At 37.1% G+C, this 25045-nt stretch overlaps 3 protein-coding genes across 3 annotated transcripts; 2 read left to right on the top strand and 1 right to left on the bottom strand.

The window, feature by feature from the left end:
- The first annotated feature begins 365 nt into the window (after positions 1 to 365).
- On the top strand, positions 366 to 17714 carry LOC108979128 (GRF1-interacting factor 3-like). Its single transcript, XM_018949721.2, has 4 exons — positions 366 to 731; positions 10025 to 10101; positions 11382 to 11466; positions 16989 to 17714. The coding sequence occupies exons 1-4, from the start codon at positions 654 to 656 to the stop codon at positions 17415 to 17417; spliced, it is 669 nt and encodes a 222-aa protein (XP_018805266.1). The 5' UTR covers positions 366 to 653; the 3' UTR covers positions 17418 to 17714.
- Positions 17715 to 20247: 2533 nt separating this feature from the next.
- Positions 20248 to 21564, top strand: LOC108979127. Its single transcript, XM_018949720.2, has one exon. The coding sequence runs from the start codon at positions 20505 to 20507 to the stop codon at positions 21423 to 21425; it is 921 nt and encodes a 306-aa protein (XP_018805265.1). The 5' UTR covers positions 20248 to 20504; the 3' UTR covers positions 21426 to 21564.
- A 2965-nt stretch (positions 21565 to 24529) lies between these two features.
- On the bottom strand, positions 24530 to 25039 carry LOC118348876. Its single transcript, XM_035691412.1, has one exon. The coding sequence runs from the start codon at positions 25037 to 25039 to the stop codon at positions 24530 to 24532; it is 510 nt and encodes a 169-aa protein (XP_035547305.1).
- Between the last annotated feature and the right edge of the window lie 6 nt (positions 25040 to 25045).

Below are 25045 nucleotides of genomic sequence, written 5' to 3'. Positions count from 1 at the left end.
CACTATCAAATTCCAAGCAGGGTCTGGCGGCGTCATAGTGAGACTTGAGATAGACTGACAAATTGAGAGTGAGAGAGGTGAGAGGTGACTGACTAGAGATAGAGAGAGAGATTGACACCAATTTGACACAAAACTATTTATATCAAGCATAAACTTACTAATTTTGTATTGTATTCGTGTTGAATTCACAGATTGTGTCAAATATTACCATAGCTAGTTAAATATAAATTATTTAATAAAAGAAAATGCTATATATATAAAGAAATATTATAAAAATAAATCGATAAATTGATATAATTTTATTTAATATATTATATTTATTTTATATTAAAAATAATTTTACAATTTATAAGTCGACTATTATCAGATCTCTACGTTTTTTTTAATAATAGAGATAAGAACAGCGAAAAAGCTGTTACTTTATGGATAAATTGCTAGTATTAAATACCAAAGGACTCTTTCTCGTTCTAAATTCAAAAACCTTGCAGACACTACCCTGCTGAGGAAGGTACTCCCATCTCTGTCTAGCTCAAATTTCTGAAATTGGTAAGTCTGGCCCTCGTAGATTTGGGATTTTCTCTTTGTTTGAGTGGGAATTAGGGTTAGGGTTTGGGTTTGGTGTTAGTCTGAAGAATAAAGAAAGGAGCAAAACGATGCAGCAGCCACAGCAGATGATCCCCATGATGCCTTCATTTCCCCCCACCAACATCACCACCGAGCAGATTCAAAGGGTACCCTCTCTACTTACTTTGCTTGCGTTTGATGACTAGTTTCTTCGGAATAAAGCGTTTATGTGTTTCTTGAGCTTCGCAAAGTCACCCCCCCTCCCCCTCTCGCTTTAGCTTCATTTTGCGAGAAAATAACTTTATAGAGACAGTAAATGCCAAAAGGATAGGTTTTGAAATAAGTGTAAACACTTGATTGAAGGGAAAGATACATAAAATGTCAAAGGCATGCCTTTTCGAATCTTTTTAATAGTTATGCACTTCTATGCATAAAATGTTTCTAGGAATTGCTCTTGGAAGCCAACACTTTCCTTTTCTGCATATTTGGCAAAATTTACCTCAATAGGAAGGGAATCATACATGAGGAAGACCGGCAGGTTAGGTATAGTTTTATGTTTGATAAGAAGAGGCACAAAGGCCAGTGGCCAGTGCCTCAAAGAAATATATCTGGGGAATGTCGTGGTTGGTTAGCAAAAGTTGTAATGGTAATTTAATCCATTTTCTTCAAAAAAATGTGATATGTGGGACATATATGTAGAAATCATTGTATTTCAATCTGGGGAGTGTGTCCTGTATCGTGTGAATATGCACAAATTGGGCAACAAACAGTGGCCTTTGGAAAAATCAAGCTATTTGGCAATTAAGATTTCAACACAATACGGAATATAATTTAGTAATATATGGTGTACAGAGTACTTATAAAAGTTTTTTTAGTTTACAGAGTTATTAAAGGTTATCCTTTAGAATCAACATTAGTGTATTTTCGCTTTCTTTTTTCTTTATCCTGCATGTTGGGGAGGCTTAGTGCTTCTTCTGCTTTCTTGAAACTTGGATGTATTTCTCCATCTTAAATTTAAATTCTGTTTTTTCTTTCTACTTGTTCTACATCCGAACAGGAGTCATATGATGTAGTTTCTATAATTCTTTGATAGTCGTTGTGAGTTAGCTATCATAGTTTTTTTTTCCTGTTTGTCTTTCAAAATTATGGATTTTGTCTTTATTTTTCTTCTAAAAACTGGTTGGGAAGTTGGAGAATAGAAAGGTACTAGTGATTTGATAATGTGTTATATGTAACAAGACATAAAATACGTGTATTTGACAGTTGACTATTGACTAGAAATTGAAGCGCAGTTAGAGTATGGGATGTGCCATATTTGAAATGCATATTTGTAATGATAGGTCATTATTTCTTGAATATATTTTGTCTAACACGTAGATTTCTCAGTTCATGTATATTGATGGTTACATACCTGTCTTCGCTTTCTTGACCCTTGCTATCTTTCTTGTAATTGGCATTATAGTTCTATTCATTATGTCCTTCCAACATATATGCAGTATATCCTATAGCATTCAGTGTTGGTAAAAGCTTGCTTTAGTGAAAAGCGCAAAGTTCCTAGGCTGAAGCACTTCTCTTACCAAAAGTGAAGTGCATTTACAAAAGTGCACTTTTTGGCACTTGTATGTATGCTTAAAGGTAAAAAAAGCTTGTTTTGTAATTTTTTTAAAAGATTATAAAATATCATTTCAAGACCTAGAAAATGATGTAAACCAATAACTCTATGGTTGGCTCGAATGGTAAGAGCCTTGGTCTTGGGAGTATGCTCCCCCCAAGTCGAAGGTTTGAAGCCTTGGGTGCAAATAACTTTTAAGGCCACATCCTATTGGTGAAATCTGATGATTTATTGGATTAGTGTGGTTTGGGAGTGTTACACCGGTATAGGGTTTAAGCGGGAATGGATGTGTGTTGGCATAGTCTCTAGGATTCCTCATAAAAAATAGTTTTCGTTATTTAGTTGATATTGAAGATCATAACACTAGAGCCCTAGAATCACCAAGATCAATTAGGTGCGTGGTTGCGCCCAAGCTCTATATGATGTTTGCGCTTAAGTGCACCTAACACTTTCACCTACAATTCCGTACATTATTCCATAGAGTCCATTATTAAAAAATTATAAAGTGCACCCTCGATGGGGCTTTGTTTAACCAAATGTCTTTCCAGGGGAAAGGAATACTTGTGGATCACATTATAAAAAGTTCTGGCCTCAAAAGTTTTTCTCCTAAATGTGATGCACCAAATCTTATTCTCTCCATTGCCTCTCATTCAATTGGAGTACGATAGGTTGAATAATGAGGAGGACAAGTCAATTTTGAATCTTGTTTTGATCGAATAAAAGTGGCACTCCATTGTTTGGTGGTGTTGTAGAGTTGCCAAAAATCCACCATCGATGCCTCCTTTTCGCAACAAAACGGCCTTCAAAGATTGATTGCCAAACCGAATTCCATGCCAAAACTTAGGAGATTATTCTCCAACCCTTATGTTTTTCAAGATGCCAACCCCATAAGACACAATAACTTCATTAGAGCGCCAACCTACCCATGGATCACCATTCTTAACTTCCACCACTGATTGCTGTAACACATCTCTTTTTGTGGCAAATTGCCACAATTTATGCAATAAATCATGATTGAATGCTATCTAGTTTATGATCCTCAAATGTCTTGAGGAATCTAGGGTACAAATTTTTGGCCAGCTGACTATATGAAAATTGAACCCCTCACCAAAGTTTCGCCGCATAATAAATTCCTCTAAAGCCTCTTGTCGCGATGGTCATGTCAATGGACAACAAATTTCCATATTTATTTCCTTGATTTACTCTTCTGTACAATTAGCATAATATTTGACAGATTGTATAGGAATAGAATTAGCATATACTTATTTCTTTCCATGTATATAATTCTTTGTACAGTTTATATAATAAACAGAAATCTCAAGGCCAGGACATTCGGCCAATTCATACACTTTGACAGGTCATGCCAACTGGTATAGGGAACAAGGATATAGGGAACACGGACATATTTTATGTTGGTTAATTAGATAAAGTGTTTTCGATCAAAGCTAGTCAACCTGCTGTTGACAGATAGAGTTGTCTCCACCCTACCGAATGACATTCCATCTTCTCAACATTGTCTTCCTAAATACTTTTGGCTATGAATGGTGCCTCCAGGAAGCCCCATATGCTTTATAGATAAAGTTGTTACCCTGCACTCGAGTCCTGGTCAAACCACCTATATTTGCAGTGCCCCTACAAGCATTAATTTTGATTTAGCCAGATTAATCTCCAGTCATGAAACACCTTCAAAACATAATAAAAGGCAACATACATGATTTTGGGCTCGATGGGGCCTTTGTGCTCAAGTGTGCCTTCAACATCTAATAACACTACACTGAACAATCTACAGCTTGAGAGTTTAGGATTTAAAGTCTTGTTTGGTATTTGACCATATTCTATGTGAAAAACGAAATGATTCTTGAAAGTCTAATTATCTCCAAGTTTCTGTTTCCTTAATGGGCATGCTGGCATGAACAAGAATTTAGAGATGCATGTCTCAAATTATTGACATATGTCCCATGGTGAGGTGATGACCCATTTTTCTTCAAACTACCTCGTAACGGACTACATTCTTATATCTAATGGATTTTGAGAATATAGCACCTTCAGTTCGAGAGTTGGACTTCTTCTGATCTAGGTATATATTAAATTACATTTCATCTTCCGCTGAAATTACTTCAATGGCCAGCCTGGTGAATCCCTGTGAGGGGTTATTGTTCTAAAGGACCTTCTAGCCTGAGGCTTGTAGTAGGTTCGTTGGGTGCTCTGCAATCCTACTTAATTAAGTCACCACACTTGGGAGTCCTTGCATACCTCACCATTTATGATTCTGGCAAGATTGCATGTCCCACCCATTGAATCAAAAGGAGGAGATAATGGGAGACGTAATATCTCTCCATCATCACTAAATAGATGTATCCTATTTTTTTCAGAGAGGAATTTATTAAAATTCTGGAATGAACTTGGATGGCGTAGATAACTATTCAATGGGGAGATTGAACATGGTGCTTGCTCCAAGTCGTTACTAAAGGTAGCTGATGAGGCACTTGTGTCAATAGGGTCGACAAATTTTATGATTGGAAAGTTCTATCTATATCTTTCTTACCTTATTTACATTAGCTATACAGATTAGTTTCCTTTCTTAGCTTTGCCATGTATAGCTGTAATTGGATAGTTGTGTATAGCTAGAGTTTCCATGTATGGCTAGTTTTCCATATATAGAGTTTCCATGTATAGCTACCAGATTTTTCTATTTAATGAAATTCTTAGAATGGTGAGAGGCATTCGGTCAATCTGATATGGTATCAGAGCTTGTGTTCTGAACCTAAAGTATACACACTTCCTCGTTTTTTGTTGGTTTCTTGGATTTAGCCCTAGGGTCTTGAGGACTAGCCCAGATTTTTTTGGTTCTTGTTTCTCTGGTGGTTGTGGCAGCACATTTGTGGAGCTATCTTGGAATTTTCTTTGGGATTCTTCGTTGCTGGGCTCTTGGAGATTGTTGATTCTCGATATTCTTAGACTATTTGGAGGTTTGTTATCAGCTTTTAGGCTCCTTTACGGGGTTTTTTTTTTTTTTTTCCCGGACTATTTTTGTCTTCACAATGTCTGGAGAAAATTCTATTATTCGTTTCAATGGCAAGAACTATCTTAGCTGGGAGTTTCAGTTTAAGATGTTTATGAAAGGAAAGAAGTTGTGGGGACATATTGATGGGATGTCCAAGGAACTCGGGACATGGGAGGCAAAGGATGCACGCATTGTCTCTTGGCTGCTGGGCTCCGTTGAACCACATATGGTGAACAACTTGAGGTCTTTTTCTACAACTAAAGAGATGTGGGAATAACTAGTGTGGATATATAATCAAGACAACAATGCACGCCGTTTTCAGTTGGAATTGGAGATAACAAGTTTCAGTCAAAGTAACCTTTCTATTGAGCAGTATTATTCTGGTTTCTTGAACTTGTGGAGCGAATATTCCAGTATTATACATGCTAAGGTACCCAAGGAGGCGCTGTTCGCACTTAAGACAGTTTAGGAGGAGAGTAGACATGATCAATTTTTGATGAAATTGAGGCCAGAATATGAGGCTACATGGGCTGGGTTATTAAACCGAAATCTAGTTCCTACATTGGATGTTTGTCTTGGAGAGTTGCTGCGGGAAGAACATAGATTGGCTACTCAAGCAGGAATGGGACAAGAGAGGCTGCATTTAGAGATGGTGAATGTCGCCTATGCAGCCCAGGGAAGAGGAAGATGAAGAGGAAAATTTCAAATCCAGTCTACAATTGCAAAGAATTTGGCCATATTGCTACCAACTACACAAAGTCATATTGTAATTATTACAAGAAACCGGGACACATCATTAAAGAGTGTTCAATCCGTCCTCAAAATCAGCTCGCACAGGCCTTTCAAGCTGCTGTCTAATCTTCACCTATTGTAGCTCCAACAATCACTGCAACAAGTACTAGTCAGGCTGTCCTCACTTCTGAGATGGTCTAGTAGATGATCATCTCAGTCTTTTCTGCATTTGGACTTCAAGGTAATGGTAAGACAGTCTCATCTCCTTGGTTTGTTGATTCAGGAGCTTCTAATCACATGACTGGTCAGTCTGAATCATTGCTTAATGTTTGGAGTTATAATGGTACTCAATACATTCAGATTGCAAATGGGAGTCACCTACCTATTAATGCAGTTGGTGATATTGGACCTTCCTTCCAGAACGTGTTCGTGTCTCCTGAATTATTTGCTAATTTGATTTCAGTTGGACAACTAGTGGATAATAACTGTAACGTTTCCTTTTCTCGTGGTGGTTGTCTTGTGCAGGATCAGGTGTCGGGGAAGGTGATCGTGAAGGGTCCTAAAGTGGGGCGATTGTTTCCTCTGCAGTTTTATATTCCTAGTGCTTTAGCTTTGGCTTGTAGTATTGTAAGCAATCAGAGTGACGTTTGACATAAGCGATTAGGCCATCCCAATTCTCTGATTTTATATCATTTGTTTAAGCATGGTTTTTTGGGCAATAAAAATCAGATTTCTACTCATGACTTGTCTATTAATTGTACTTCTTGCAAACTTGGCAAAAACAAAAATTTTCCTTTCCCTATGCACGGTAGTTGCGCTACCAAATGTTTTGATGTTATCCATAGTGATGTTTGGGGTATTACACCAATTGTTTCGCATGCCCATTATAAATATTTTGTGACGTTCATTGATGATTATAGCCGTTTTACTTGGGCGTATTTCCTCCGTTCTAAAGGGGAGGTGCTTTAGGTTTTTCAGACCTTTGTTGCCTACCATGAGAACCAATTTTCTACACGTATTAAGGTTTTGAGGTCATATAAGGGTAGTGAGTATATGTCTCATGCTTTCCAAGCATTTTTGCAGTAGAAAGACATTATTTCTCAGCGTTCTTGCCCTTATACACCTCAACAGAACGGTATAGCTGAACGCAAGAATCGCCATTTGTTAGATGTCGTTAGGACTTTGCTTTTAGAGTCCTCTGTTCCTCCCAAGTTTTGGGTGGAAGCTTTGTCCACTGCTGTTTATCTGATTAATCGTCTGCCATCTCATATTTTGGATTTTGAGTCACCATATTATCGTTTGTTTGATTCACATCATAGTTATCAAGCCTTGCATACATTTGGCTGTGTGCGCTTTGTTCATCTACCTTTTCATGAACGTCACAAACTTGCCGCTCAATCTGTTCAATGTGCTTTCGTGGGATACAGTGTGCCTCAAAAAGGTTTTGTGTGCTTTGATGCTGCGGCTGATCGCATTCGTATTTCTAGGAATGTGATCTTCTTTGAGAATCAATATTTCTTTCAAAATCGTTTTGTTTCTAGTTCTGATCTGCCTATGCTTTCAAACTTTGATGATCTATCTCGACCTGTTGAGTGATTTAAACCAGGTGTAGTTTATCAGAGAAAACGACCTCCACTTCTATCACCGCCCTTTCCTGACTCTGATTCGGCATCTGTTCCTGAAGCTTCTGCTCCTTGGTGATACTCCCGACCTTCTCATCCACTGGAAAGGTATGGCTTTTCCCATGTCGCTTAATGCGACTTTAACTCAAATTAGTGTGCCCAATTCTTACTCTCAGGCAGCTACACAAGCCTGTTGGGTAAAGGCTATGGATGAAGAGCTACAGGCTTTGTAGGAGAACCATACTTGGGATATTGTTTCTTGTCCATCTGGTGTTATGCCCATTGGGTGTAAATGAGTATACACCATCAAGCTAAAGTCTGATGGTTCTCTAGACAGGTATAAAGCATAGTTGGTGGCGCTTGGTAATCGACAGGAGTATGGGGTGGATTAAGAGGAGACCTTTGCTCCTGTGGCTAAAATAACTACCGTACAAACCATCTTAGCCATAGGTGCCTCAAAGGGTTGGCCTCTGCTGCAGATGGATGTCAAGAATGCCTTTTTGCACTGTGATCTTAAGGATTAAATCTATATGACTCCACCAAAGGGCTTGTTTGTTACTCCTTTAGATGTGTGCCGGTTAAAAAGGTCTCTCTATGGGTTGAAATAGGCTCCTCAAGCTTGGTTTGATAAGTTCCAGTCTACTTTACTTGATTTTTCCTTTGTCTATAGCCAGTGTGATTCTTCCTTGTTTCTGTGCAAGATGGCTAGTGGTATTGTGTTGCTTTTGGTTTATGTGGATGATATCATTATTATTGGGACTGATTCTGTATTGATTCAGCAGCTCCAGCAACATCTCAAAGCCTATTTTCATATCAAGAATTTAGGCCCTCTGTAGTATTTCTTAGGTCTTGAAGTGAAATCTACTCCTGCCGATACTTTCTTACATCAGCACACTCAGGAGTTGATTACATTGGCAGGTCTCCAGGAAGGGAATTTTGTGCAAACTCCCATGGAGGTGAATGTGAAGCATCATAAGGATGAGGGCGAGCTTTCAATCCTTCTCTCTTATCGACAATTGGTCAGCAGCCTCAACTATTTGACCATCACTAGGCCTAACATTTCTTTTGCCGTTCAACAGGTTAGTCAGTTTATGTAGACTCCTCGTCTTCCACACTTGGCTGTCGTTCGTCACATTGTCCGGTACCTAAGGGGTACTTCTGATCATGGTCTTTACTTTCCTATTGCATCACCAATTCAATTGGTGGCTTATAGTAATGCTGATTGGGCGGGTTGTGTGAATAATCGCCGTTCAATCATTGGTTGGTGCATGTTTCTTGGCAATGCACTTTTTTCGTGGAAGAGTAAGAAATAGACTCAGGTCTCCAAGTCCGAGTATCGTGCCATGTCTTCTGCTTGCTCTAAGATTGTTTGGCTTCATGGGTTGTTGGGAGTGCTTGGTTTCACTCAAAATGAGCCTACTCATCTTTATGCCGACAACACTAGTGCTATTCAGATTGCTACCAATCCGGTCTTCCATGAACACACCAAGCACATAGAGGTCGATTGTCACTACATTTGTGAGGCATATGACGAGAAAATACTTACTCTTCCTCATATATCTACGGCTCTTTAGACTGCTGATGTCTTCACTAAAGCTTTGCCCCGACCACAACATCAGTTTCTAGTTGGCAAATTGATGCTTCTTGATCAGCCCGCATCAATTTGAGGGGGGATGTCAATAGGATCGGCAGATTTTATGATTGGAAGATTCTATCTATATCTTTCTTATCTTTCTTACCTTATTTACACAGCTGTACAGATTAGTTTCCTTTCTTAGCTTTGCCGTGTATAGCTGTAATTGGATAGTTGTGTATAGGTAGAGTTTCCATGTATAGCTACCAGACTTTTCTATTTAATGAAATTCTCACAATGGTGAGAGGCATTCGGTCAATCTGGTAACTTGTAGTTATAGAATCTAAATGATTGTGCTGGCAACATTAGTAAATCTCTTGAAGGCTCTTACGCATTACTAAGTTAGTATCTGGGTAGCATATGATCATCTACCAAACAGAAATTGAGGAAGTTCTCATGGGGTCAGGGCTCTATTCTGAACTAACCAAATGACTAGATATCTGCCAATTTCACTTCGGCAGATACTCTGTTATAAGTTCTTCAAAGGGTCGGATGTTTCTCTAGGAACCTAGTTGTTGATGAAAATAAAAGTTGCCTGAAATGTTTTCCGCCCAGTCTTTGTGGAATGTCTCAAAGTTGTGGAAAAAGTTTTGCAATGGTACCCATTTATTTTTTCCTGTGTTCCTCTCAGAATGTCATTTATTTATGATATTGATACTAGGATTGCTTTATTGCAGCATCAAAATGTTTATAATCATATGGGAACCGTATTTAACTTGTGTGTGGCGATTGCTAAGCAATTCTATTCTTGTATGTCGACTTTGATTTTCACTTACTAGTTTGGGGAATCATATTATGGATATGTGCTGATATAGGCAACAAGATTTATATTGTAATTCTTTTAATGCATGGTGCAGTACCTTGATGAAAACAAAAAATTGATTCTGGCAATATTGGACAATCAAAACCTTGGAAAACTTGCTGAATGTGCCCAGTAAGTGACCTCTGTGTGTGTGTGTGAGTGTATGTGCATTTTACTAAGGTTTTTCCAGATTAAATACCAGTTTGTATGGTCAGAAACACTAATTTATCTACGAAAATGGTTAACCTGTCTTCTATATGACACCATTAGGGATTCATGAAAGGTTGGTTAAATATGGAATCTGTCATTCTAATTTGCAGTAAAAGAGTCTAGAAATAGGATCTGCTTCGCATAGGAAAGTTCTAATTGTCAAAAAATTTCCATTCGATGTGATAGAGTTTCCTTGAAAAGTACAGGTCCCAAAAGATGACATCTTTTTATGATTTTTGCATGCTAGTTCTGTTGACTTCACTTACCGATCAAAAAAAGTTCTGTTGACTTCACTCCATACTCACATTTGCTTAATACAGGTATCGCATTAATGATGTCCTGGGGTGAAGGTGAATATGTATTGGAACTTGAGCCCCTGGTGGTCTACACTGTTTTCCATTCAGCTTAGTCACAAGTATAGTTTCACCTTAGCCACCACGTGCCTATCAAGTGCCACCAGCACAGCCTCCACCCCACCACCAAACCCAACTAACCTGCCAATCTCAGTTCGACCTCAAGATCCACCAGTTCACAGCACACTACCCGTGGCTTCAAAAGTACTTTTGGTACCACTTTTACCAGTGTACAGGCAGCCTCCAAAATTTTTATATTTTTCTCTGTACATTTTATAATATAATGAAAATTAATTGGTTGTCACTTGAAATTGTGATTTGATTTATGAAATGCAAAAAGGTAGGGTTGATTTATCAAAATGCAAATTGAAGCAACAACCACTGGGATCTATTCTTGGTCTTAAGTCTCCAAAAGTAACTAGTTCATCTATTTTTTCCTATCCTCTCATCACTAAAACGTGTCAAATTTTTCTGTGCGCTTGTGGCTCTAATGGTCTTTGCACTTATATGTAGCATGATTTGAGATGGTTGGCAATAATGCAATATATTTTAGCTTATTATTAAAATTAAGCGGATGTATTTCTGGATTGAGACTTAGCATCTGAGATTCTGAATACTTGAAGTCACAAAAGAGGTTTTATTTTTATTTTCTTAGAGCCAAAAGAAAAAAAACCTACATGCCAAAGGGTCTTTACCTCTTTAAGTCTTGCATAAATTATGGATTGCAGCTTCCATAGGTCTTGGCTATATATTTATAAATATGAAATAAAAAATTGTCAGAATGTAGCATTATATTTACCTTGTGTAGTGTGGGGGGTGTGATATACATATGACATTTTGATGATTTAGGTATCAAGCTCAGCTTCAAAAGAATTTGATGTATTTAGCTGCAATTGCTGATGCGCAACCACAAACACCAACAATGCCTCCCCAGGTAACTATTATTATGAAATCTTTTTTTCCTAATTCATCATGCACACATCTTGCTTATGTAATGAGCCTTGAGGATTCTAAGAGAAAATGACGTGAACTGAGGTTACTAACCTCCAAAGATTCAATGGAGTTACGCTAGAAAAGAGGAAGAAATAGAGATAAAGAGATAGAGAGATAGAAACAGAGATAGAAACAGAGAGAGAGGTCGAGTTCCCTTGAATGTCGAAGTTGGCCTCTTTCCCAACTTACGGCTACTATTTATAGAAGAAAGGGTTTCGGTTACATGAGCAGTTAGGCAAACTGCACTATTTAATCCAAACGACAGTATAAGAACGACATCGTTCTAATTATTCCATCTTAACACTAAACGACATGCTTACAGACAGTTAAACAAACCAACTAACACTTAAACAAAACTCTGCGTTTTGATCATTTCTTCACTGCGACTCGGGACTTCCATCTCAGCAAGGCTTCAACCCTTGTTCATGCAAAGCTTAGACATCACTTACTATAGCCCGTAACATACCCTTCCCCATCAGAGCACCTTGCCCACAAGGTGAGGAAACCTGTCACGCAAGGACCAAAATGGCTCCCAAGTGGCATCATCCACGCTAGTGCCCTTCCAATGTACTAAGACATCAATTACTGATCTGTTATTAACTTGCCTCATCCGCCGTTGCAAAATAGCCTCAGGTTCATGAGTGAGTTCACCTTGTAAATCTACTGGAGGTAATGAAGAGAGTGGAGAGTGATGTTGTCCCAGTTTTTTCTTAAGACAAGAAACATGAAAAACTGGGTGGATGGAGCTGGTTGGAGGTAATTCCAGCTTATAAGCAACCTGCCCTACTCGTTGGAGAACCTGAAAAGGTCCAAAGAAACGAGGAGAAAGTTTGAGATTCCTTCTAGCAACCAATGATTGTTGCCTATAAGGCTGTAATCTCAAATAAACCCAATCCCCAACAGCAAATTCTCGTTCTGTTCTCCTCTTATCAGCTTGGTACTTCATCCTTTCCTGAGCAGCAACTAAATTACTCTTAAGAGTAGAAAGAATCTGATCTCTAGTCTTCAAAACTTCATCAACTGCTGGATTAGCAGTCAAACCAGGTATATAAGCTTGCAGCTTGGGTGGAGGTCTACCATACACTATCTCGAAGGGAGTTAACTTGGTAGCAGTGTGAGGAGTGGAATTATACCACCATTCAGCCAAGGTTAACCAATCAGACCACAACCTAGGCCTATCCCCGGAAAAACTCCTCAAAAAATGTTCAACACATTTGTTGACTGCCTCAGTTTGGCCATCACTCTGAGGGTGGTAGGCAGATGAGTAAGAAAGGGTCACTCCTTGGAGGTTAAAGAGTTCCTTCCAAAAGGAACTAGTGAAAGTAGCTCCTCTATCAGAAACAATATTCTGAGGCATGCCATGGAGTTTAAACACATTATCAAAAAATAATGTTGCCACCTTAGATGCTGTAAATGGATGCTTTAAAGGCATAAAATGTGCATACTTGGATAGTCTATCAACAACAACCATGATGATAGAAAACCCTTTAGAGATTGGCAAGCCTTCAATGAAATCCATGGACAAATCTGTCCATGTATTTGTAGGTATAGGAAGAGGCTGTAAAAGACCTGCAGGATGTACATGTTCCACCTTATTCCTTTGACACAGATCACATTCTCGTATATACTGCTTCACCTCACGTTTAAGTCCAGGCCAATAAAAGTCATGCCTAGCTCGATGCAATGATTTATGGAACCCTGAATGTCCAGCAGAGGGACTAGCATGGAGAAAATGTAAAATTTTTAGCTTCAATTCCTGATTATCAGGTACATAAATTCTGCCCTTCCTGAACAATAATCCATGCTTGATAGAAAATGTAGAAGATGAAGAAGGAGAACTCCCTTGTAATGCTGCCAAATGATCCTGCACTTTCTGATCTGAAGTGTATGCTTGTTTCAATTCCTCCAACCAAGTTGGAGTAGGAAATGAGGTAGCAGACATTAAAGTTGTGTCATCTGCAATTGCCTTTCTTGACAAAGCATCTGCTGCTTTGTTTTCAACTCCCTTCTTGTACTCAATTGTAAATTCATAGCCTAAAAGCTTGGAAATCCACCTTTGCTGAGCATCTGTCCCCACTTTCTGTTCTACAAGGAACTTTAAACTTTGATGATCAGTTCGAATAACAAAGGCAGACCCTAACAAATAAGGCCTCCACTTTTTGACAGCCATGACTAATGCCAAAAGCTCCTTCTCATATGTTGAAAGCATCAAATTTTTTCCCTTAAGAGCCTGACTTAGAAAAGCCAATGGCCTCTTGTCTTGCATCAAGACAGCTCCTATTCCCACTCCACATGCATCACATTCAACCACAAACTGTTTATTGAAATCAGGTAAACATAGAACAGGAGGACTAGTGACTGCCTTCTTCAATTCTCCAAAAGCCTGAGTGGCTGCCTCAGACCACTTAAAAGCATCCTTTTTCAACAAAAAAGTTAAAGGTGCTGCAATCTGTCCATAGCCACGAATAAATTTTCTGTAATATCCTGTTAATCCCAAGAAACCTCTCAAAGCTTTGAGATTTTTTGGAATTGGCCAAGATAACATTGCTTCCAGCTTTCTCGGATCAGCTCTCACACCATCTTTGGAAATTAAATGGCCAAGGTACTCGATTTCTGAACAAGCAAAGTAACACTTGGACCTCTTTGCAAACAATTGATTAATCTCCAATGTTTTCAAAACAGTGGCCAGATGATTTAAATGGGATGCCATATCTTTGCTGTAGACAATAATGTCATCAAAAAATACTATGACAAACTGCCTAAGAAAAGGTTTAAAAACCTCATTCATCAATGCTTGAAATGTTGAAGGGGCATTTGTAAGGCCAAATGGCATGACAAGGAACTCATAGTGACCCTCATGAGTCCTAAATGCAGTCTTATGTACATCCTCATCCTTCATTCGAATCTGGTGATAACCAGATCTCAAGTCCAATTTAGAGAATACGGTTGAACCAAATAGCTCATCCAATAACTCATCAACAACAGGTATTGGAAACTTATCCTTAACAGTAGCTTCATTTAGCACCCTATAATCGATGCACATCCTCCAAGACCCATCAGATTTCCTCACTAGCAATACAGGAGATGAAAATGGAGATTGACTTGGCCTAATCACACCAGACATGAGTAATTCAGATACAATCTTCTCTATTTCTGTTTTTTGAAAGTAAGGATATCTGTATGGCCTCACACTAACAGGTATAGTGTCTTTCTTGAGGTTGATTTGGTGATCTCGGGCTCGATGAGGAGGTAAAGAAGTAGGTTCATCAAAAACCTTTCCAAACTTTTGTAATAACTGCAGTATTTCTGGACAAGGATCATTCTGAGGTTTCATATTTTCCACAGCCATAAGTTGTAACCATACTCCTTTAGAGCCTACTTTAGAGATCATAGAGATTTCCTTATCATCAACTAAAGTGCTAGCAGATGATGTAAGTCCTTTAAAACAAACCTCTCTACCATGATAAACAAACTGCATTTTTAAGTCTGTGAAATCCCACAGTATTGGTCCAAGCGAGGAAAGCCAACTTACTCCCAACACTACATCACACCCTCCGAGAGATAAGGAGAAAAAATCAACAATAAATCTGGTGCCTTGGATTTGAATACCAACACCAACAGCTTTGCCATCACTAGACAAAACATCACCATTAGCCACTTTGACTTGCAAAGCTTGCCTTTGCTGCAATAACAAGCCACACCTGCCTACCAGAGCAGTATCCACGAAATTGTGGGTGCTGCCAGAATCAATCAATATGACTACCTTTTTGTTATGAATATGACCAACCATTCTCATGGTTGTAGTACTGGGAGAACCTACCATAGCTTGCAATGAAATGGAAGCTATGTCAGCAAATTCAGGCTCCTCATGGATTTCTTCCACAAGCAATTCCTTCTCAGTCGTATGCACACTAGTTTCACCCATTTCCATTCCATCTAACACAAACTTTTGGCCTACTGCACTTATGGCCTGGTTGCCATTTCTCATCACAAAAATAGCATAAGCCTTTCTTTCTTCTCTCTTGCATCTGAGAGTCACTTATTTTTTGATAAGGCAACTTAACAATAAGTGGCTTAGGGTTTCCCAAAACAGAAGGTCCCATATTAGACTGAGGAGAATCACTAGAACTAGGTCTCCACGACCTCTTTGTACTCCAAACATACTGTTCTTGAATTTTTGCTAAACCAAATGCATCATTTAATGAAGAAGGATTCAACATACGTATTGGCAGCCTAATCTCATCTTTCAAACCACTCAAGAAACAACTCAATTTGTTTCTTTCAGAAATGCCTTTAATACGATTGGAAAGCAGTTCAAATTCAGTTTTATAAGCAGTAACTGAATGAACCTGTTTCAAGCGTGTTAATGCCTCCATAGGATCATCATAAGCAGATGAACCAAAGCGTACCTGCACTGCTTGAATGAATTCCTCCCAAGAATGAAAAACTTCCGACTCACTTGCATCCTGAAACCATACCAAGGCATCATTGTCCATGTGGAATGAAGCTATGAAGATCCTCTGGCCAGGAGGAACTTGATGATACAGAAAGTATTGATTAGCGCGATAAATCCAAGCAGCAGGATCCTTTCCACCAAATCTTGGAAAATCCAGCTTAATTTGTCTCACATTAGGTCTGTCAGGTACATTTGTGCAATAGACTCCCCCCGAACCATCATCAGTTTCACCTTCTCGCGAGTGATGAAAATCTTGTCCACTCCTTGTATTATGAGCATTACTTTCTAGCTGAGGATTAAAAGGAAGCTTGGAAAGATGCTGTAATAGTTCAGTAAATTTCCTATCCTGTGCCTCCCTTTCCAATCTTGCTGTTTCTTGCTGCTGAGCCAGGATCGTAATTGCATCCTCAATCTGTTTTTGTTGTCTTTCTTGCCGCTCCCTTAATTGATTGACAGAATCAAGGATCTGTGCATATGATCTCGTGCCTTCCGCCATTACTGGCAACTGATACCAATTGTAATGAGCCTTGAGGATTCTAAGAGAAAATGACGTGAACTGAGGTTACTAACCTCCAAAGATTCAATGGAGTTACGCTAGAAAAGAGGAAGAAATAGAGATAAAGAGATAGAGAGATAGAAACAGAGATAGAAACAGAGAGAGAGGTCGAGTTCCCTTGAATGTCGAAGTTGGCCTCTTTCCCAACTTACGGCTACTATTTATAGAAGAAAGGGTTTCGGTTACATGAGCAGTTAGGCAAACTGCACTATTTAATCCAAACGACAGTATAAGAACGACATCGTTCTAATTATTCCATCTTAACACTAAACGACATGCTTACAGACAGTTAAACAAACCAACTAACACTTAAACAAAACTCTGCGTTTTGATCATTTCTTCACTGCGACTCGGGACTTCCATCTCAGCAAGGCTTCAACCCTTGTTCATGCAAAGCTTAGACATCACTTACTATAGCCCGTAACAGCTTATGTGTACCAAACACTTGCAGATGGCCCCACATCCTGCATTGCAGCAAGGAGGATATTACATGCAACACCCTCAGGCAGCAGCAATGGCTCAGCAGCCAGGTATTTTTCCCCAAAAGCTGCCATTACAATTTAATAACCCACATCAGATGCAGGATCCACAGCAGCAGCTACACCAGCAGCACCAACAGGCCATCCAAGGGCAAATGGGACTGAGAGCTGGAGGAGCCAACAATGGCTTGCATCCTATGCATACTGAGACTACCCATGGAGGTGGCAGTAGTGGTGGCCCACCTTCTGTTGCAGGCCCAAATGATGTACGTGGAGGAAGCAAGCAAGATGGCTCTGAGGTTGGGACAACTGGTGCTGATGGCCAGGGAAGCTCAGCTGGTGGGCATGGCGGTGGTGATGGAGAATCTTCGTACTTGAAGGGGTCAGAGGAAGCAAAGTAGCATGTTCTTTTCGTCCATTCCACATGAATGCATGTGGCTGTTGATAGTAGGTATATCCGTTAGGGTAGAAGCGGTATGCTCTGATGATCTTTGATTGATCGAGTGAAGTGCCAAAATTTTCACTTGTTCTAGTTTTGGAACAGATTAGGTAGGTGAAGTATTTTTAGAGTCCTGGTATGCAATGAATTCTGCTATAAAAAACCTATGGCTAGACAAGACAATCTTAGTCGGAAGAATAGAGTTGGAAGCTTGCCATCTCTACTTCCATGCATGGAATATCATGGAAGTTTTGTTGTAGACATTGTTTTTTACCCACTATATGGTCTCTGTAGAAAATTTTTCACAAATCATCTCATTTCATATAATCATTATAACTTTTTTAAACTCGCACAAAATATAATAAACAATTCAACTTTTTCAAATTTTAAAATAGAAATTATATTAAAAATTATATTTTATTCAACTTTTATCTCTTCTTATTATTATAAACCAACGAGTCGTGTCGAAGGTTTTAGATCTAGAGTCTTATTGATTCCTCTTGCTCTTCTATTTTATATGTAATCTAGATCTTAGAGTCTATCCATATATCTTAGGCCTCAATTTTAAGATGTTGGTTACCGTTTAGGCTGGAGGGATTGGATTAGTCTGGGAATTGACATTGGAGGCAAGTGGGGCAATCTTCTTTGCAACAAGTCAATGTCACCAAATGAACGAATCTGAGGTTGGGATTTTTCTTGTTTTTTCTATTTTTCGGTACCAGATAATATTTTGGAGCCTCTGGCTTTTCAAGCATTTGCACATGTAGGTAAATTACCTTGTCGATTCCAGGTAATTAAATTCAGTGTAAGAATAAGCCAAGTCGGACTGACTTATTTCGTTTTCACGTCTAAGAAGCATAATATTTATTATTAGACTGTTGTGAGGGGTGTTTTACGAAAATACATCTCATTTAAAACATAATTGTATAAAGTGTTGTGAAAAATATTGTATAAATCATTTTCTTTATTATTTTTAATGAGAAGCTAAGGTTTTGAGGGGGTGAAAAAGAAGATGATGTATAAAGAAGCATGCCTAAGTCCAACTCGTTAGAGCCTAAAAAGAAGAGGAAAGTTAAAAAGTAGTAAAGAGGATTATGATTTTTGAGAAGTCATTTTCCAAACCCAAAAAAAAATCAGAACTTTGGTTAAAGCCAACGAGGCTTGGGATTGAAGTTGAGAGCACCCAAACAGAAAAGTGTAAATTATTATTGTTGGGATTCAGAGATGAATTAAGATGATTTTAGATGAGTTGAATAAAATATTATTTTTTAATATTATTATTATTTTAAGATTTGAAAAAGTTGAGTTATTCATTATATTTTGTGTAAAAATTTAAGAAAGTTATAATGATGTAATGAGATGAGATGACTTGAGATGAGTTAAGGTGAATTTCCAATCCAAACCGGGGTAAATCTAAATCACTTCTAAACCCAGATTTTCTAAAAAAGAAAAAAGAAGTGTTTTGAGCTTGTAGATGTAATTTAGGTCATGAACTATTGTTATTTTGTTCACAACCTAATAAAAAATAAACTACCACCTAAGAAATTTGAAATATAATATAAAGATAAATGCTACTATGCCCAGTTACGACACTTGTTTTATCTCCATTGACATGGCACCATAAAATGTATAGAGGAAATTTAAATTTCATTCTATTTTCCTTTTGTGCTTTTGGACACTATTTTATTTTTAATGTTATTTTTTATTTTTCTATTCTTTTTAATAAACTATGTGGCGCCGCGTTAATAAAGCAAAGTGGACGATATAACTAAATCGATCTAAGTAGTAGCAAAACTCTAATATAAATTATTAAATGAGTAGGGCTATTATGCCGTCTCACTTTTATTGCTGGATGTACCGCCCAATAATTTTTTTTTTCACTTTTCATATTTTTTTAATACATTTATAATTTTTAAAAAATAAAAAAAATATATTAATATACTTAAAATTACTTCATTAATCATTAAATAATAAAATAAATAAATAAATTTTAACCAGCAATCAAATAGAACGGTCAAGTGAGAGACAAAGTGACTTTTTCCTAATTAAATAGTCTCCAATATTGCTCCTGCTTGCGCACAATGTATGTACCGGTTTCTAATCAGACCTAACTCCAAACCTTTCAGCAAATTACATCCGTACGTCCATCGTGTTCATATTCAAATTATCGGTATCGAACATTAAAAAAGAGGTACTTCATTAATGACAACCGGTTTTGACCGCTCTATTTGACCGTTGATAATTTTTTTTTTTTATTTAGTGATTAAGAAAGTGTTTTTAAGTGTATTAGTATATTTTTTTATTTTTAAAAAATATTTAAATGTATTAACAAAATGTAAAAAGAAAAAAGGAAAAAAACAAAAAAAAAATTTAACACTGGACAGTAAGCCCAGTGGTAAGAGTGGGGCGGCAGAGTAGCCCCACTCATTATTTAATATTATAGGATGGCTCTACAGCCACTGCGGTAGCTAGCGGGAAATCCCGCTAATTGATTTTGTGTATTTTTATTTTTAATTTTTTTATATATATATTATTTTAATATAATAAATAATTTAATTTTTATTTTATTATTTATAAACCATCTTAACTTATTTCTGAATTCAAACCACTCCTTAATTGTTATTAATTTATGTCTACGCAATTATTATTGTACGTAATAATAATAATAATATTTTAGAATTATTAGTAAAAAAATAATCTGTAAAAAGCACAACGTTGCGTACGTCTGCATATTGTCATCAGAATGCAACTTTGGCATAAATTTCAATCCCCATGACAAAATAAATCCAGAGTCGTTTTCACATCCCCATCCTCGTAATCAAAACGCAACCAACTCAACCACACACCTCTTCTCTAATTAACTCCATATTTCAATCCCATGTTCACTCTATCTCTCGACCTTCTTCTTCCCCGAGCTAGTTCTAGTAGTATTGATTTTGATCAACCTGTTTGTTCAGATAGTCTCTGTACGTAGAAGCCATAGTTGGTACCTTTCTACGGCCTCTTCCTAACCAAGACTTGTCGTAGAAACACACAGAAAGAATCCAACATGAAAGAAGAGCAGAAACAGCACCATAAAAGACTCGTGACCGTGGCCTTAAGACTAGTCAAACCCACGGCGTACTTTATCCTCCTCTTGCTAACGTATATCCTGGGTTACCTATCTTCCCCTTCCTCTTCATCTTCCCCAAGGTCCCCTGTTCCCTCCTCCCCAACCCCCTCCATCAATGAACTCATCAACTTACCCTCCCAGCTCGACCAGTTCCTAGTCACGGCTCACTGTGCTGACCCGCTCCCCTCCGAACTCGTCCGGCAAACCATTCTTGACCGAGTCTACAACGGGACCTCTCCCTTCGACGGCTTCCCCCCAACGTACGTTAGGCCGCTTCTCCGCCACCAGAGAATTCGAGGGTGGGGCTCCAATGGCGCCGTTTTCGAGCACTTAATCCAGAAGGTCAGGCCCCGGACCATCATCGAAGTGGGCACATTTCTAGGCGCGTCGGCGATACACATGCACGGGTTGACTCGGAAACTCGGTCTCGACGCCCAGATCCTTTGTCTCGACGATTTCCGGGGCTGGCCCGGGTTCCGGGACCGGTTCAAGGACATCAAAATGATAAACGGAGACGTTTCGCTGATGTACCAGTTCATGCAGAACCTGTTCTCCGTGAACGCGACCGACTCGGTTTTACCGGTACCGTTCTCGACCGGGTCTGCCCTAGACAAGCTTTGTGAGTTGGGTGTTTATGGCGATTTGATCGAAGTGGATGCAGGTCACGATTTCATATCGGCGTGGTCCGATATTAATCGGGCGTACCGGATTTTAAGACCCGGTGGAGTAATTTTCGGGCACGATTATTTTACTGCAGCCGATAACAGAGGAGTTAGGAGGGCAGTGAATTTATTTGCCCGTATTCACGGCCACAAAATTAAATTGGATGGCCAACATTGGGTCATCGATTCTACTTAATTACCTTTGCACCCCTCAACTCGTGCTTCCAATTCTTCTTAAGAATGTCGGCAGCTTTAAGAGATATAGATAGATACATACCTTGTATTCGATAGCATATCATTTATATGACGTCCATACTTTTTAATTTTTGTCTGAACTCTAAGCTTTACAATACGAAAATAATATATATATATATATATATATCTATATATACCTCATTTTTCTACAAAATGATGCACAACAATATTTTATAATAGAAAATACTCTAATCATAAAAAAATTACATAAAAATAATCTTATAAATTGATATATCGTGATGATATTGAGAAGTGCTACGAGTATTCTATTTTTATATAAATATTTTCGCTTTAAACAAAGGTGTAAAGTAAAAGACATTTTATTATTTTTCATAGTGATAATGGATTTTTGTAAAAGAAAAAAAAAAAAAAAAAAAGAAGCTCAAAGTGGTTGATTTGATTTGGAGCATATTAAAATCATTAAAGACAGATTACCTGAAAGATCCAATACTGTTGCTTTTGACATTTGTTCCATATGCTTGTTGTTGCATTATTGGTGTTTATTTGCAGAGCTTAAGGAAACATTTAATCTACCTCATTAACTTCCGTTTTTTAGCATTTGGAAATGTTGATGTCACTTCATTCGATCGATCGGTTGCATGTTGGAAATATTTTCTTATTCAACAAGGCCAAAAACCTTGTACGGCCAAGAATTTCCTAAGGTAATAAACGGTGGTTATAATTCTATTAAGTGTGCGGGTAATTTAAGAAAAAATTAGATGCTATCATACAGTGTGCAAGTCTCGTGTCTTCTATTTTTTTAGATACAATTTTTAATTACTTTATACAATTTTAACAAAAAAAAAAAATATTATTCTTTTGTATAAGTTTCGAACTTAAATTTTTTAATTTAGAGAATTGGATCATATGTCATTAAGCCATCTGGTCTTGACGGTATTTATATTATATATAATCTGTGTTTGTTTCTCTTATTGGACAAGTAGTATTCTTTTAATGACTTCATAGTTCATTGTATTGATGATACGTTGAATTTTAAAGGAAGTCAGAAACGTAATTATATTAACATTATAAATCTTCTTTTCATCAATTAATAAATAAGGCCCACAACTTTTATTTAAATATTAATAATTCCTTTTCGTCTAAAGCTTTGACACGCCAAGTTATTTGGCCAGTTGGAGACAATACCCGATCGATAAACAATTGAAATTAAATAAGACCCTTAATTATTACTTAATTATCAATCACGTCCATTTGTATAACTAATTGTGATGATATACAAAAAGTTAATTGGCCACTTGATCAACGCAATGCAGGATCGATCTTTAAAATATAATTGCATTTAATACCAATTGAGAGGGTTCTTGATTATTATTATTATTGATTAAAAACACATTACTAAGTGTGTAAAAAAAAAAAAAAAAATCAAAAAATCGGTTTGTAAGTGTTTGGGTGTGGTATCAATTCTTAAGAACCAAAACTGGTCATAAACCAATACGGTACCGATTTTCATATTTTAAAAATCGGTTTAAATCAAAGGATCGGTATATATATTTATAATTTTTTTATATTATATTATATATTATATGCTAAATTACTAATTAATATAACATAAAATTATAATTTTATTATTCAAATCTATTAATATTATAACATAAAATTAATATAACATATGATATAACATAAAATTTAAATATTAATCTTAAACATAAACATTAATATTAAGTTATTAATATAATCTTATTTTTGATACACACACATATATATATATCAAGGATACATGTATTTTTGACATAATAAATTATAATATATATATTCTTTTTGTAAATACATTTTTACATATTTGATCATATATATATATATATTCATATAAAAAGTCTAGAATTTATATAGACTATAGTTAAATTCAATATTATACTAGTATGTGTTAATTATTATAAAATAATGTACTTATACTATAATATAAATAGACTAATAGTTTAGTATATGTAAACATTATATTATTACCAACATAAATAATTCATAAAACCGGACTGGACTGAAACCGAAAAAATCGGAAGTTTTGATATCGGTAGTGAATCGGTCTGGTATCGATTCTTAAATTTTCAAAACAAGTGTATACCGGTTTAGTTCTAAAAACGTACAAAATCGGATCAAACCGGACCGATTACACCCCTACACATTACTAAGAATAAATAAAGAAATAAGATAAGAAGAGATAAAATTAAACGAGGTTGAATAACATACAAAAATGTAAAAGTGATATAAGGCAAGTAGGACTTAGGTACTCTAAAGAAGGAAGGAAACCTCTATAGAAAGAGAATGTCTCTATAAATCTCCAAACTTCTCTATACAAGAGATGATTTGCTCTCTCCCCAAGATTTCTATAGCGAAGGCTTGTCTTTAACCTCTTGGGAACTCTAGCTAATTTTCTTCCATTGAGAGTTATGAGTAACCATGATGACATATTGTAAAATCACCGAACATAGTAGATTACACCCTCAAATGATATGTGGACGTAAACTTTTATGCAAAACCATATAGATCTTTGTGTCTCTCCCTTACTTTACTCTTTATATACTTTGTTTATTATTTATTCCACAGATGGGCATTTGAGCGTGTATCAACGGCCAAATCATCATGATGGACCATTCAACCGTATTGTTGGACATTTTAGGAAAATTAATAATTATTGTTGGGCATTTGAGCATGGATGGCCATGCCAAAAAATTTATCAATAATAATAATAATAATAATAATATTACTTTATAAGTAAACTTTTAGGAACAACATACCTAGCAGTTGGGGGATCCAACGCCCAATTGTGGAATCTATGATCCCTAAGAATTAGGAATAATGTCATTCAGCCTTAATGCCATTTTACTAGCATTAATAAAGTTGCACTGTGTATGAACATGTTGGGTGCAAATTGAAATACCATATTCTGATAGTGTCAGTACTTGAAAATGGGTGATAGTTCGGATGAAGGACAAAATAGTAATCTCTCCCTGAGTTTATTAAGAAGAGGCATTTTTGTATGGTCATTTTTTTTTTGTTTTTTAATAAACCTCATTCCATTCATATTAATCAGTCATTACAAGCCATATCAAAAGCAACCAAACTTGAGATAAAAACTGGACATTCTTCTATCCAACATGTTAAATTTCCTATATTTAAGGCAAACTTTGCCAACTTATGAGCAATCATATTGCCATCTCTTCGAACAAATTGAATCTTCCAGTGCAGCAACTCTTTCAAGCTACTCTTCACTTCTTCCACAACTTGCCCATACCATGTCCAGCAAACCACATTCTCTTTCAAAGCATTAATCATTACAAGTGTATCACCTTCAAAAACCACTTTATTAAAACCCATCTCTTTACAGACTTCAATTGTTCTTCTCAGGGCAATGGCTTCAACTAACACTGCTTTGGCTTTCATTCTCTGTGGTTCACTATATGCAGCCATGACCTCCCCTTTACTGTTTCTGATGATAATCCCCAGTCCCACAACACAATTTTGCTCATCTATTGCCGCATCAAAATTAGCTTTCAACCAACCATCTTTAGGTTTCTTCCATTGTTTAATGGCAGACATAGGGCT

The sequence above is a fragment of the Juglans regia genome, chromosome 7, assembly GCF_001411555.2.
Source record: "Juglans regia cultivar Chandler chromosome 7, Walnut 2.0, whole genome shotgun sequence".
NCBI lineage: Eukaryota > Viridiplantae > Streptophyta > Magnoliopsida > Fagales > Juglandaceae > Juglans > Juglans regia.
Note: the sequence above shows the minus strand (reverse complement) of the source record. Positions and strands in the feature narration are given on the sequence as shown.